The sequence below is a fragment of the Procambarus clarkii genome, chromosome 52, assembly GCF_040958095.1.
Source record: "Procambarus clarkii isolate CNS0578487 chromosome 52, FALCON_Pclarkii_2.0, whole genome shotgun sequence".
Classification (NCBI taxonomy): domain Eukaryota; kingdom Metazoa; phylum Arthropoda; class Malacostraca; order Decapoda; family Cambaridae; genus Procambarus; species Procambarus clarkii.
Window position 1 is genome coordinate 28,993,325 of NC_091201.1, and position 15,659 is coordinate 29,008,983.

General features: G+C 36.9%; 1 protein-coding gene across 1 annotated transcript; it reads right to left on the reverse strand.

Moving 5' to 3' along the window:
* Nucleotides 1-687: 687 nt before the first annotated feature.
* On the reverse strand, nt 688-14,062 carry LOC123763597 (dynein assembly factor with WD repeat domains 1). Its single transcript, XM_045750809.1, has 10 exons — nt 13,906-14,062; nt 11,648-11,736; nt 10,640-11,146; nt 9,470-9,605; nt 8,606-8,717; nt 7,510-7,679; nt 4,968-5,184; nt 4,189-4,314; nt 2,719-2,857; nt 688-931 (listed from the first exon to the last, which is right to left on the reverse strand). Exons 1-10 carry the CDS (start codon nt 14,056-14,058, stop codon nt 712-714), a joined length of 1,869 nt encoding a protein of 622 aa, XP_045606765.1. The 5' UTR covers nt 14,059-14,062; the 3' UTR covers nt 688-711.
* Nucleotides 14,063-15,659: the final 1,597 nt, after the last annotated feature.

The following is a 15,659-nucleotide window of genomic DNA, read 5'->3' on the forward strand; positions in this document are numbered from 1 at the left end:
ACAGTGCATCCACTCTTGTCCCTCACACACTTCTTGGGTGCTGTGGCACTCCCATGAACATCCAGCCACACTAGTAGTCCATGAACTAATAGTGTAGACTAATTAATGTCAGCAACGCAGACTGACAGTCTGTGTTGCTGACATTAATCTTACCATAAGTAATGCCAGTGCAGCATCAATCAACCTATGATGGTGCCCAAGGGATTTTGGGAGGGGGGGTATGAAGTGATGCCAGGAGAAATCACACTAGAATCACTTCGGACAACTTGCAATAATTGTAGAGATTGGGCAGATGAAAAGGAAACTGTCCTCTCTGTTGAGCCAATGTCATGCGAGTGATACTGCCACTGCTTGCCTATTTAAGTACTCTTCTCATACTTGCACCTTTACTTTAATACTGAAACAATAACAACACCTTGGAAAAAAAACATGCAGAGCAAGAAAGGTGCATGCGCTGTTGCAAAAAAGAATGATTGGATATGCATACACCACTGATGAATCATCTTGCTAAATAAAGTAAATATATACAAAACATTCAAGCTAACCCCAAAGATATGTGGTTAAATTCACGAGGATCAACTAGAGTTCAGGTCCTTGATGAATTTATATTTTCAGTACAGTTATATACTTTTCCAGTTACTAGAAGTGTTATACTCAATGGTCAAAATAAAAGAAAAATAAACAAAATTTACCTCTCAACCATATAATTAGCTACAAGATTCTACACCACCACCCACTACTGTCTACGTTACCTCCACTCTGGGAGGAGCCTCTTTGTACAGGTACAAACTCCTGTACTTCATCATCACTTGATGATGCCCAATCTGTCTCATCCTCCGAGGCCGAGTCAACCGCTGGACTTGATAGTTTGTGCAGAATGTTTGGAAGAATTACCTCATTTGAATTTCTTTTCCCTTTCTTCGGAAGTGCACTGAAAAAGATAAATCATGATCCCATGAAATAAGAAACAATAATACTATCTTTGAACAAATAAGAGCCTTACAGACTGCTGAAGGGGAAGACTAGGGATTGAGATGTGTGGTAGTGTATGCGGGAGTCACAGTTTAATCTACCTTGATGTAGGGGGCATGAAACGAGGACCAGAAATGGATATTACAAAGGATGGTGAAGAATGATGTGATAGTAGGATAAGACCACTGGCATCCAGTTTGATTATTCATGTTGAAATTAATTTACAAATACAAATAATATTTTTATGGAATAGTCTAAGGTATAAATAGCAAGAAAAGTCAGTTATAAATTGCCACAACACACTTTTTCTGTAGATGCAACACATTTTGAGATAGTAACCAAAATATGTAGCTGGCCAGATTAAGAGCATGTGCTAATTGTCGGACCATTGGCTGCCGATGTCTAGCCAAATTATCAGCTCATAAATTTGTAAGTGAATTTCCCTAGTATAAATATATACAGTACTGTATATGTATTATGATCTGCCAGGGTATATTATACCAGCCATAATTTTGAAACAATTGCAAACCATTCCTATACCATTCGTATAACAAGATAGCAAGTACTGTACTCGCAGGTTCACCCACCACATGGGCGGATACTGCATAGCAAACCAGCATGTCAATGCATTTATCCACTCAGTGTTTGCTAGTTCATTCCTTGGGAACCCCTGAGCATTAGGATATGTTACTAGACATGGTAGTATACTGTGTCAGTATTCTTTGGTGTTCTTTCAACTTTGTTTGGCAAAACAATTTTAAGACAGCTTCCCTAATGTTTGACTAACATATAATGGAGCAAGTGCCACCTGTTTATTTTGTCTATAATAAACAAAAATATGTTGAAAAACAATGGATCGCCTCAGTTGAAAGAACAATGGGTTGCCTCAGTATGTCAATATATGTATGATAGTATGTTGACCAGACCACACACTAGAAGGTGAAGGGACAACGACGTTTCGGTCCGTCCTGGACCATTCTCAAGTCATTCACAATCGACTTGAGAATGGTCCAGGATGGACCGAAACGTCGTCGTCCCTTCACCTTCTAGTGTGTGGTCTGGTCAACATACTTTAGCCATGTTATTGTGACTCATCGCCTGCATATGTATGATAGTACTTATTGTAACTATGTGGACTATCTAAACAGGAGGATGGGTTGATAATCTTTAGTCTATATAGCTTAAACTTTCATGATAAATATTTCCTTTATCTACTATTAGCAAAATATAGTACACTAGAATTTTATACATTTAATAATTTATAATTCTTATAATTTAATAATTTAAAATAAAACGAGTTGCCATTTCATGCAATGTAATGTAAAGCTGCCGAAGGAATATAAGAAAATTCACTTTTGCAAACAAAGTAGTAGACGGTTGGAACAAGTTAGGAGAGAAGGTGGTGGAGGCCAAAACCGTCGGTAATTTCAGAGCGTTATATGACAGAGTGCTGGGAAGACGGGACACCACAAGCACAGCTCTCATCCTGTAACTGCACTTAGGTAATTACACTCAAGTAATTTCACCCTCAGCACATATAACAGGTTTATTTGGTGGGTCTTACCTCCATCCTGCTGCAGCCACACACACACAATACACACAAATGATGTTTGGTTGGTTTCACCTCCTATTGAGTGAGAGACATGGCCTCAACACACATAACACATGTATTTGGTGGGTCTTACTTCCTATTCTGCAAGAGACATGCCCTCAACACACACAACAGATGTATTTGGCAGGTCTCACCTCCTATCCTGCCGCAGCCACACCTTCAACAAATGCCCTCCTGTCACAATTACACCTGGTGATGCGCTCATGGTCAGGTAGCGACCCTCGTCGTTGTCAGTTAGAGAGCAAATATATCTGCCACTTGATGCTTCACGAACTTATGAAAGTAAAGCAATTGAAACAAAACTTGAATTTAAAAATTAGTCATAACAAATTCACAATCTAAAAGATACAATAAAAATCCTTGATGCTAATAACATTGAGCAATTTAATATTACTATTCAAACAACTTTAACACATTATTTCTTTATAACAGTCTTAGAGAAATGTCATTGATGGAAATTAAGAATTGTTTTAAACCATAATTAAATCTTATAGGCCTAAACAATTACTAAAAGTTATAAAACAATAAGAAAAGCAACGATAAAAAATTATAGTTACTTAATATTTACAATATTGAGTTTTTCAAAATTCAAAATAAAAATGCAAAATTATAGAAAATTGTTGTACAGTACATCTAAAATATGTAAAAATACTATTGCCCATACTGAAATAAAAAAAATATACTGGCACTCCCAATGTTATTGGCAACAATTCCTGAGATCAACACAGAAATATGATGCCACACAACACTAGTGGTAAACTGTACTGCTATCTTGAGGTTATCTCGAGATGATTTCGGGGCTTTAGTGTCCCCGCGGCCCAGTCCTCGACCAGGCCTCTACCCCCAGGAAGCAGCCCGTGACAGCTGACTAACACCCAGGTACCTATTTTACTGCTAGGTAACAGGGGCATAGGGTGAAAGAAACTGCCCATTGTTTCTCGCCGGCACCTGGGATCGAACCCAGGACCACTGGATCACAAGTCCAGCGTGCTGTCCGCTCGGCCAACCGAGCGGACAGCACGCTGTGCTACGGTATTTCCAGATCCTTTAAATTAAGATAACCTCCCAACACGAAAATAGATAAATACCATTTATATAAATACAAATCCAAAATAAGGGCTAGAAGTTAAAGCTGTAAATATTTGTTTAAATATACGGTACTGTATTTATTTCTAAAATATTTGTCAAATGACATAAGTTGACTTTGGGAGTTCATGAAACAGGTTTCTAAATAATGTACAGTACAAGTTTCCCACTGAACCCTATACCAGTGGACTGGTTTTAATAAATGTATATGCTTCCCCTTACATATCTTGAGGTTATCTTGAGATGATTTCGGGGCTTTTTAGTGTCCCCGCGGCCCAGCCCTCGACCAGGCCTCCACCCCCAGGAAGCAGCCCGTGACAGCTGACTAACACCCAGGTACCTATTTTACTGCTAGGTAACAGGGGCATAGTGTGAAAATAACTCTGCCCATTGTTTCTCGCCGGCGCCTGGGATCGAACCCAGGACCACAGGATCACAAGTCCAGCGTGCTGTCCGCTCGGCCGACCGCTATGTGTGTACATTAGTATAAAATCTAAATTATCCACTTGTCCACTTACCATTGATGGAAGAACTACCAGAATCAACGAGGTAGGATGCAGCAAGAAGAAACCCGTCTGGTGAGAGCGTTAGACTGTCTGTCATGCCAATGTCTCCAACGTGGTTCACCAGACGTGACACATGGCCTGAAGCATGGAAATATTACACTTAGAATCCAATTATATTAATACTTTTCTCTTCCATATTATTCCTTACAACATAAAGAATGAGGGTCTTCTATATAAGGGCTTTATGGAGTACAGGTCAAGAGCTAACTATAAGCTAACCTTATATTCCTCTCAGAATGGTTGGTTGTACATGAAGTGCGAGTCTAGTCTACTAGCTTGCAGTAGAAAACTTTGGGTAAGGTTTGATCATATCTTCAATATCAGTGAGAGAATGAAATAGTTACAAAGTTCCAGGTATCCCATGCCATTTGGTTTAAAGTTATTAGTAACCGAGCATTTACTAATAGTGTTCCAGAATGTGATTTAGCTCCTTTTCATAGCTTGCAATTAGAATGCTTACTATTGAGAGGATTCATTACCTGTAGATACCTGCCATAAGTAATGCTATTACAGCCTAATTCTGGCAATTATGTAGACAAAGTGCAGGGTGTATGTTTTGTGCTTTCCATATGACTATATATCTTTATACTAATGCTTTCTGCCCGAGTGTGCGATTCCTCTTCCGTCAGCTCAAGTTTCTTCAAGTGGTATGATATGGACAGCAGAAACTGGGATAGTTAGGTTTAGTTTGCTTTCACATTTATTACATGCATATGATAATTTTCACTTACCCTTCTTCCAATCCACAACTTTAATATTTGGACCACTGTCTCCCAAATAACACCTCCCGCTATGTGCCACAACTGCTGCTAATTGTCTCAGAGGAACAAAGGTAGATGATTCAGCCTCCATGATGTAAACAACTCCCAGCTTTCTACGGGTTGCATTAAACCTCCAAATTCCCAGCTCACCATCAGCACTTCCAGCATATACCTCATCTCCATCAATCTAAAGGGAATAAAATTAGTATTTTCATCTGCTTCATTACGATCTCTGTAGCAAATAAAAAAAAATTAAAATATCATTTAAACTATTAATCTAAATATTATTATACAAAGTTATTTTACCATAATATGTAATATGACTGCAATCTTTATGCCTTATCTCTCCAAAGTATCATAATTCTCAGAAATACAGTATATGCACAAGAGGATACAATGGATGAGGTAATCAAAATGTGTAATCAAGTGTATGTACATAACAATATAGATATGATACATAACTGTGCTTCTGAGTAAACCAATATAATACCAAATCTTAGCTTTTGTCATAGAACTGCATATCAACATGCCCTATGGTTTTACCAATTGTTCATGTAATTAGGTCTAAATATAATAATGTAAAATACTTACCTATAAATACTTAAAGAAAGTAAAATTAGCTCACCGAGCCCCACTTCCTGGCTACTTCTACCTGGTGTATTTAAGTCTCTTGCTGTTCTATATCATCTTTATTCTTGCAATTGTACACAGTACAAGCCTTTTCTTACTTCCCTCATCATTGTTGAGCTTTATACGAGTGGTCTGGGAAAGACTGTGTAAATTATCTTGAAAATGTTCATGTTTAAGTTTCTGAATGTCATTCTTATGTTGCCAGGTCCTCATACGCTAATGATGTTATCCTCTTTATATATACCTCTAGTGTCAATGATATCTGCAGCTGCCTACATCTTATGGTGTAGCTTCCTGCCAGTCATGTTTTCTCATTTTCATTATATACTTTCCACCTGCTAGGATTGACATCTAGTAATTATTTGCCTACCCAATCCTGCATTGCATTTTGCCAAGACCTTCCTGTATTTTGTCAAGGTCTTCTCTCAGTTTATACTCTAGTTTGTTTTACATTATCAGCAAACATTTATGTGACAAAACAGTAATGTGTACAAATTCACCCTTCCAGTAGGTTGCTAACACAAGATTATAAATAGCAAAGAGCCCAGGACTGAGCCTTGAGGGACTACCCTTGCTACATTTCTCCATTCCAACAACTCCTTTCTAACTAACTCTGTGTCCTGTTTGTTAAGTTCCACCATACCCAACTGAACGTCTTTTATAGCTAACTCAGCCTCCTGCTCTATCTTATGCACTAATATTTTGCAAAGAACCATGTCAAAAGTATTTGGCAATCTAGGAAGATACCATCTACCTACTCATCTCTCCTGGCATATTATGGTGGCCTCATTATTCCACGTGCTTGTCTCACACGACTTTCCCAACCTAAACCCATGTTACCTTAAATCAATGTTAACTATAATACACTGTCACAGTATTCATTCATGGAACGCATTATTTAAAATAGCAAAGTAATTTTGATTTAGAATGTGTGCAGGTGGTTACAACTTCCAAAATATACAAGAGGTGAACAAATCATAGTAATCACAATTAAGAACCATGACTGCTTCTTTGTAGTCTGTCAAACCTATGTCCACCACATGTAATGAAATGGTTTGGTCAAGTTAAATGAGTTAAAGTTAAATTTGGTCAAGTTAAATTTGGACAAGTTAAATTTGGACAAGTTAAATTTGGACTAGTTAAATTTGGACTAGTTAAATTTGGACTAGTTAAATTTGGACAAGTTAAATTTGGACAAGTTAAATTTGGACTAGTTAAATTTGGACAAGTTAAATTTGGACAAGTTAAATTTGGACAAGTTAAATTTGGACAAGTTAAATTTGGACAAGTTAAATTTGGACAAGTTAAATTTGGACAAGTTAAATTTGGACAAGTTAAATTTGGACAAGTTAAATTTGGACAAGTTAAATTTGGACAAGTTAAATTTGGACAAGTTAAATTTGGACAAGTTAAATTTGGACAAGTTAAATTTGGACAAGTTAAATTTGGACTAGTTAAATTTGGACTAGTTAAATTTGGACAAGTTAAATTTGGACAAGTTAAATTTGGACAAGTTAAATTTGGACAAGTTAAATTTGGACAAGTTAAATTTGGACAAGTTAAATTTGGACAAGTTAAATTTGGTCAAGTTAAGATGATACCCTGGTGAAGAGTGTTTGTTTACCAGTGATGCTATGAAATGTAAAATACAGCAAATGAATGAGTGTAATTTTAGTAAAGTCTTTACCTTTCCTTCCCATATTGTTCCCTTAAATTTGTCCATGGGCTACAGCCTTCCCAACCCAAGACAGTGGGAGATGAGGTAATGATATTGTATAGTCTTACAATGTCCATGACACATTCTCTTAAATAAATAAAAAATGAGAGAAAAATGCGACTTCAAACATAAAATGTCAAAATACTTTTTCACATCTTAACTTACATAAAGAGCAGTAGTTTGACTCTGAAATGCATTGACAAAGGCAAGGCGCTGACCACTGACTATACACCAAACCTCAAGCTTTCCTCCTTCTGTTCCTGTCACTACTCCCCATGTTCCGCAGCTCAGGCATGTTATTCCATTATATGTATAGATCGAACCATGACTTTCCCCTGAAAGAAAAATTATTTATAAATCAAAATTGAGGGAAGGACTCCAATTAGTGCCTTCTAGGAGTGAATATGATCACCTACTTACTAATTTTATATCAAATTGCAGTCAATGTATATATATCAAAGTAACTTAGCATTGGGTAAGAAATCACATTTGAAGTCTTAAGACAATAAAAATTGCTAAATAAGGATTATTTCAAGTTCAAGTAAGGCTGAGATTCCTAGACATACATCCCGTGCCATTTAACTACTTAAGACTTGACCCAGACTTTGGAATCAATAAGGAAGAATTTCTATACAATACAAGATAAGTTTGGAAATAGAGAAGAATATTTGTAATGCATATATTTAAATGAGATGCCTCTCACAGCTGGTCTAGCTAGCACAACAGCCAAGGCATAATGATGGACCTGCCTATGGCTATACATGTGCACAGTTTCAAAAATGGACCATATGAACAAATCCACAAGGGCCGTGGCGAGGATTCGAACCGAGGATTCGTCACGGCCCTTGTGGATTTGTTCATTTAATGCATCACGTTAGTGTGATCTCTGTGTGTGATGGACCATATGTAAGGATGAGGACCAAGAGAAAGAAAATGTAAACATCACTTACTTCTTCATTACAACCGGCTATGATGGAAGTAGTCTCGATGAACTAATTTGCAAATTCTTATAAACTGAAAGAAATAATTTCAAGTGTCCTACAAATGCCATACATAATTTCATTTAATGTTCAATTAAAAAAAAAAAAAAGATGTAGAAATCCAGTAAGAAAAATGTAATCTTTATGGAGAAGTAGCTTTCCTGGGTGGGATCACGACTCTAAATACTGACGACATCTCTTGATTCTTTCCATTCACTACCTATCCTACCTCAACTATATGCAAATCTTTTAGTTAAAATATACAATACCATAAAACGAACCTGACAATATATCCCACACCCTTAGCATACAGTCCAAACCCCCCGACACAGCCAGAATACGGCACTCTGATGAAACTCGTCCCTGGACGAATGGCAGATCATCATAATCTGTCTAGGAGAAAAAGTTAAGATATAGTATTGGATATATAAAAAAAAATATATATAAAACTTTTCAGCAAGAAAATCAAATGCATTTGTCCACACTCATTATCTTCTTTATGAGTGGCATTATAATACTAGCCTTATGACAAGGTTCTCCCATATCTGGCCTACCAGAGGCTTAAAAATAAAAATGCTTAAAGCACTTGCAATGTTGGATAAAATGAGAATCGCATAAATGCCATGAACTTGTCAAATATTCTCCAATAATCTAATAAAATAGAATAAGCATCCAATACAAAACTGAATAAAAATTGAGCTGAGAATACTATCCAGCATTGTGGAAATGCCACTGTACAGTCATAACGAGATTGAATACACAACCTGTTTGAGAATAATGGAGGTATGACCATGGGATGGCATCTAAATTCAGGCTGTACCATTTCACACAAGAATTATATAGCTGTTTAACATTCAGCATCAGCAAAATATTACATATTACAAGTAATCTACTCCATTTTGGGAGTTTGTTTTGAAATCTGACAGTGGTTCCACTTTATAAATATATATGACAAAAAGAAAAAACAGCCCAAAACAATAAAATTACAGTACTGTACATCTTCAATTATTTAAAAGCAATTTGTTAATTATTTCAACTATCAAAATCTCAAAGTATCAAGTATTATGTAATCCACTTAATTTTATTATAGCATTACTGTATCTTACATAATGGAATTTATTGCAGCTTGCTTCCAACCCTCTTACCTCGAGTTTCGCTAGTACAGCTGCAGCCAGAGGCTCAGGTAAAAATGCTACAGCAGTAACAGCTGCTGTGTGTCCTCGGAGACTTCTCTCTTCCTTGGTTTTGCCAATTCGCCACACACGTACAGTTGTGTCTCGACTGCAAGAAATATGCATAAACTTTGGGTTCAGTAATTCTTTTTAGCTTTGTATATTAGTTATAGTCCTTGGCACTGTCATCAACCTTGGTATGCAGCTGTTGGGACAACCTGCAGTTATCATTTTCATTCTTAGTATTGTATTAGAAACACCAATATTTTCACATAGGCCATTTATTGTTCAAGTTAACTGGTGGAACTCATATGACATCGAAAGCAACTGGTAGAACTCATTTAAGTATTGTAGTTATTTTTTAGATGTTTGGTGAGGAGGACATGCAAATAGAAATCAGGTCATTAGGTTTTACTGTATGTCCTGACAGAGCACCTGACAGCTGAGCAGATAGCGCTTCGGATTCGTAGTCCTGAGGTTCCGGGTTTGATCCCCAGTGGAGGCGGAGACAAATGGGCAAAAAGTTTCTTTCACCCTGATGTCCCTGTTCACCTAGCAGTAAATAGGTACTCTGGAGTAAGACAGCTGCTATGGGCTGCTTCTTGGGGGTGTGTAACAAAAAGGAGACCTGGTCAAGGACCGGGCCGCGGGGACGCTAAATCACGAAATCATCTCAAGATAACCTCAAGATGATTCCAACACTTTAAAATTTTAAGAAAAGTCTCAAAGTTCCTACCTCCTGAATAGCTATGGACACTTTACCACTGAATACCTACTATAAAATAAATGTAATCATATCCACTGTAATTTGTAAGAAATAAAATATTTGTACAGTATTATTATATTGCATCACGGTACCATATACTGTACTACTATACTAGATCTTGCCGACTCATACTTAGCAATATCAATTACGCCAGATGCCTCTGTTCACCTATCAGAAAAACTTATATACCCAAAGATTAGGCAACTGTTGTGGTTTGCATCTTGGGGAAGGTCAGTAGTTGGCCAAGGTGGACCTTACTAAGGCTAACACACTTCCTGTCCCCAAAAGTGGAGAAACTGTAAATCATCCAAAAAAATTAAAAATCATATTTTTAACAACATTAAAAGTAAGATTAGTAAAAAAGCATACCAACTAACCTTGCTGATAACACAAAGTTGTCGATGCAGTCAACGCCTAAAATTATATCATTATGGCCCTCAAGAGTGAAAACTTCATACGCACTCTCTCTCTTTAGCGCACTTTCTTTGATCATTAAATTATCAGCATTTGATCCTTTAGGAATTGATTTTGATGTCTGAGGTTTTCCCTCAACTTTTACAGCTTTTTGGCTAACACAATGATGTTGAGTTTCAGAAGAGGCAAGAAGTTTTACAGGTGTGTTTTCCGCACCCGAAACAATTTTCTCGGCATGCGTCTCAATGGGATACAAAACAGGTGAAGGGATGGAAGTAGGGTCAAATGGGCTGCTACGGGAAGATGATAAACTTGCCAGACGTTCTTGATGCTCTGGACCAGATGCTGAAGTATCAAATTGGTGGGATGAGTCTTGCAATTCTAACTCATCTGGAATCTCTTGCTTTAAATTAGACGAATCAATACTCTTAGATTTCTTAATATTACTTTCTTCTTCATTATGATGAATGCTGTAAAAGACATGATTTACTAATAAGATACAGTATGTATAAACATATTACACATTTCCATTATATTTGTACATAATACATGTATGCTGCAAAATATAAAAATCTAATTTCTTTCATTAGAATGGTTGCAAATTCAACATATGCATATTCATTTATAAAAGCATACTGTTTATATGTAGTAATTTTTTAAGATATGCAAAATCTCTTCAGCTTCACTGGATTCCAAAATATTGAATAAACATGTAAAAAAAAATATATATATATACTGTACTATATATATATATATGTGTACACAAAATACTATCCAGTTAATAAGTTTTATCTCCATAGGGGTCCATGCAATGTTTAGTGGGACCTGGAACATGGGTGATAAGAAGATGTGGATCAGATTGAGCTTGATATTATACTAGACAATGGAAAACATTCTGATGGACATAGAAACCCGTAAAGAAATAAACAAAAATGAAAAAGTAATACAGTACAGTGTAGTTATATTCCAACCTTTGCCGCTTCATGACATCATTTTCATCTTGAGGATGCTCCTTGAGTAATTTACGCAAGTCTTTGCGTAGATCAATCTTTCTGCTAACCTGGAAATATTATGAAAATTAAAGTACAAGATATGGTTTAAATGCATGAGGGTGTTTGAAAAAGATATACCCAAGACAACATACAGCACCTCGCAATACAAACAGTATTAAAATTAGCATCAATTGAAATGACTACCGAAGTTGTAATGAATACAGGGAGTATTGTAGATAAATACCAGAAGAAATATATTACTGAAGATGACATTTTCTCTACAAGGGCTTTATCAAATTTGAAAAAAAATCCCTTACTGGTGAAATGTCATCTTTATTTAAGTCTAAACTGTGTGTTTCTCTAGTTTGTGTTCAGCAGTTTGTGCTCTATTCATAGTACAGCAGCTGCAATAAATACAGCCTGTTGCAATGTGCACAGAGAATGTAAAGTGCATTGGGCAGTGGTGATATATTTGTAGTGGTTGTAAAAATTGCAAAGGTTTTTGGAGTACAGTATATAGCATAGTGGGGGATTATATGTGGTTTTGGCACATGATGATTGGTAATGGTGATATGTGGTGGTGGTGGTGATACGTGGTGGGTTTGTATGTTGCTAGAGCCTCCTGGAGAAACTTGTGCTTAGAAGAATGATTACCAGGCCTCACAAAATATCTATCCATACTGTAGTACCATAAATAAAACTTTTTTATATTATTTGAGGGTAGGATATCAAAAGGTTGATATTGGCTCCAACTGGAGCCAATATCAACTTCCAAGGGAAGCAGCACTTCCCTTGTTCAGAACTAAGTTTTTTGGATACAGTGCCACAAGATGTTGCACTATTTGTATATAATATAACAATATATTTTTGTATAAAATATAACAATATAATACAAATGTTAGCTCCATTTAGCCCAAAACCAAATTGGTACAGTATATCAAAAGCAGTTTTTATACTATATTCCAACATATTTAAAAAATGAGCCATACTGAAAAAACATGCAATTTTTAAGGAATAACTTAATCATCTAAATTATGGACACTTAACTAATCTAAGGATTGTGGATATGTTAAATACAGGTCAATGGGATGTTGATCCATCTGGTTATGTGCCCATGTAGTGCTGCATAATACGGATACAGCATAAAATTAGGAAAATGTAAACAGCAGTGTATAAGTTTGGTGTTTGCATTATTTTCCTGTAATGAATTATAATTAAAAAATACTTGAATTACTCCTTGAAGAGCATTGTGCATTCTATAAAGTGCTCAGTTTTCTAAAATTATATGAAATACATACTAAGTGACATATCACATACTACTGCTCAACTGCTATGTTCAGTTTAGCATACAGAATCTATCTAACGTATCATTCAATTTAATAGTGTACAATATTAGTGGGCTAAAAATGTTAAAGTTGGGGTCAACATATAGCTTTTGGTATAGATCATCAATTGGTTCAGGCTTCATTCCATTAAAAATAAAGTGAATCAAATCCTAGGCTTATTTAATTGATAAGGAGGATTGGAAGAGAGCTTGTCAAGATATATAGCAGCACTAGCATTACAGGTGGCTCAGGGTTGGGTTGTGTTAGGTTGACTTAAAGATTAACTTAGGTTTAGTTTGGTAAATATTGTTTAGTAGTAATAATTGTAGGCAAGCATCCTCGTCATGCTATATTGCTGGTGGTTATACATTAATCATTTTCCAACTGCGGCTGACGAGTGTAGAGGTTTTATACACAGCCAACAGTTTGCTTTCATAGTATTCTGTCTTTGATGTACAAAGAACTATCTTTAGTTCACAAAGACCGTGACCCCTACGCAGAGAACGGAGGACAACATACAGGTCAACAGTGATCATACAGGGTCCAGGTAGTACAGTCGGGCTCGTTCTCGACTCACAATCGAGAATTCCATGTTCGAGTCCTGGGTGACACAGAAATGGTTGGGCGCGTTGGCTTTCACCTCATACCCCTGTTCACCTAGCAGTAAGTAGGTACTCAGGAGTTAGCTTGTTGTGGGGTTGCAGCCTGGGCGGGGTCAGTAATTCGACCTCAGGGGGGACCTCGGTATAAGCCTAACGTGAATTGTACGTATAACCTGGCTTCCTGTCCCCCGATACAATTAAATATTATTGTAAATTATTAAAGTGCTTAGTATTAAAAGTAACAATATTAAACTGATAATTTACTCATCATAACGATTTAATTTCAAGAAATAGGACTAAAAATCATCACCTTCAAGGCTTCCTCATCGTTTAGTTCTCTGCCTAAAAGTTCCAAATGCTCGATTTGTCGCAATTTTTTTCTAATCTTCCTGATGGCCTTGTGAGCAGGCGACCCCAGCTGGTCCGCCATCCCTGCTGACGGCACCACAACACGTGACGTCATCACAACACCTGACGTCACCACCTGGGGGTATCTTCCCGAGGGGGGGGGGGGGTGAAGAGAAGGGTACAAGCCCAAAGATAATAATAATTTATCTATACAAAACACAGAAGATTTGTTCAAGTCTTTGTTCTAAAATAAAGATTTGTTCTAAAACAAAGATTTGTCGTAAAACAAAGATTTGTTCTAGAACAATGATTTGTTTTAGTTTCCCATTGTCGGAATATCGGGGGGGGGGGGGGGGAACTCCTAGTTCAACCTTGACGACGAGCGGACGTCTGGACACCTCCTCCACCTGGGAGCCGCCTGAGCACGTCCTGTTTTCGCGTTTTGGCTTTGTTACTGCCTTTTGTTGACAGTTGAGAGGCGGGCCGAAAGAGCCAGAGCTCCACCCGTGCAAGCACACTAGGTGCTAACATTAAACATCGATAAGACTTACTACATCTTATTTGGAAGCAAATCATCAAATGCAATTCAGCTACAGATAGACAACATTAACATCAGTAATAAAAATGATGGCAAGTTTCTTGGCCTATTCCTAGACAAGAGACTCAACTTCAGCACCCACATTCAACACATAACTAAGAAAGTCTCTAAGACAGTTGGTATACTCTCCAAAATCAGATATTATGTTCCTAACTCTGCTCTCCTCTCCCTATATTATGCACTAATCTACCCCTATCTTAATTATGGTATCTGTGCATGGGGGTCTACCACTGCAAACCACCTTAAGCCCATCATCACACAGCAAAAATCTGCTATCAGAATTATAACTAACTCTGCTTTCAGACAACACTCAGCTCCCTTGTTTAAATCTCTAAACTTGCTAAATATTAACTCCCTCCACACATTCTCTTGTGTCAACTACATTTACAAAACCCTGTTCTTAAATGCAAATCCTGCTCTGAAACTCTCCCTGGACAGATGTAATAGGACCCATTATCACCACACCAGAAATATATATCTCTTTGATATCCCCAGGGTCAAACTTAATCTGTGTAAACACTCTATGCAAATTAAGGGACCTAGTTTATGGAACTCACTCCCTAGTGAATTGAAAAACTGTAAAACTTTTGCCTTATTTAAAAGCAAAACCAAAAAGTACCTAACTTCATCTATTTAGTTTCCTACACTGAGCTTTAAATTTGCTCTGTACCTAGTGTTACCCAATCTCCTAATTTTTATGTAATATCAAACAACCTTATCATTGTGTTCATTGCTGTCTTCTTTTATGTGCTAGCCATATGCTGTATTGTGACTACCAATTTTTGTCAACTACCATTCAAGCTGTCATTGCAATCAATCTTATATTGTTTCTGCTGTATTGTGCCTACCAATTTGTTGTCAACTACCATTTTAAGCTGTCATTGCAATCAATCTTAGCTACCTATGTGCTTTAATATACTGTACCTACAATTTTCTCTCATCTTCTTTTTTTTTTCATTTCATGTAATCTGTTCATCATTTTTTTGTCTATAAATTTTGCAAGTATTTACCTCCTTAAAATTTTCTTAGATTAAGGACCTGCCCGAAACGCTGCGCGTGCTAGTGGCTTTACAAGACTGTAATTACAAGACTGTAGGTGATTACCCACACACGGAGCC

Bases quoted from the DNA above. Each gene is read 5' to 3' on its own strand.
- LOC123763597 (XM_045750809.1), bottom strand. From the start codon at position 14,058: ATGACGTCACGTGTTGTGGTGCCGTCAGCAGGGATGGCGGACCAGCTG. The intron at 7,680-8,605 runs GTTCGTTTTATG...TTTTTCTTTCAG, and splicing joins GGTGTGGGATATATTGTCAG to GGGAAAGTCATGGTTCGATC. The intron at 932-2,718 runs GTGAGACCTGCC...TATCTTTTTCAG, and splicing joins TGGCTGCGGCAGGATAGGAG to TGCACTTCCGAAGAAAGGGA.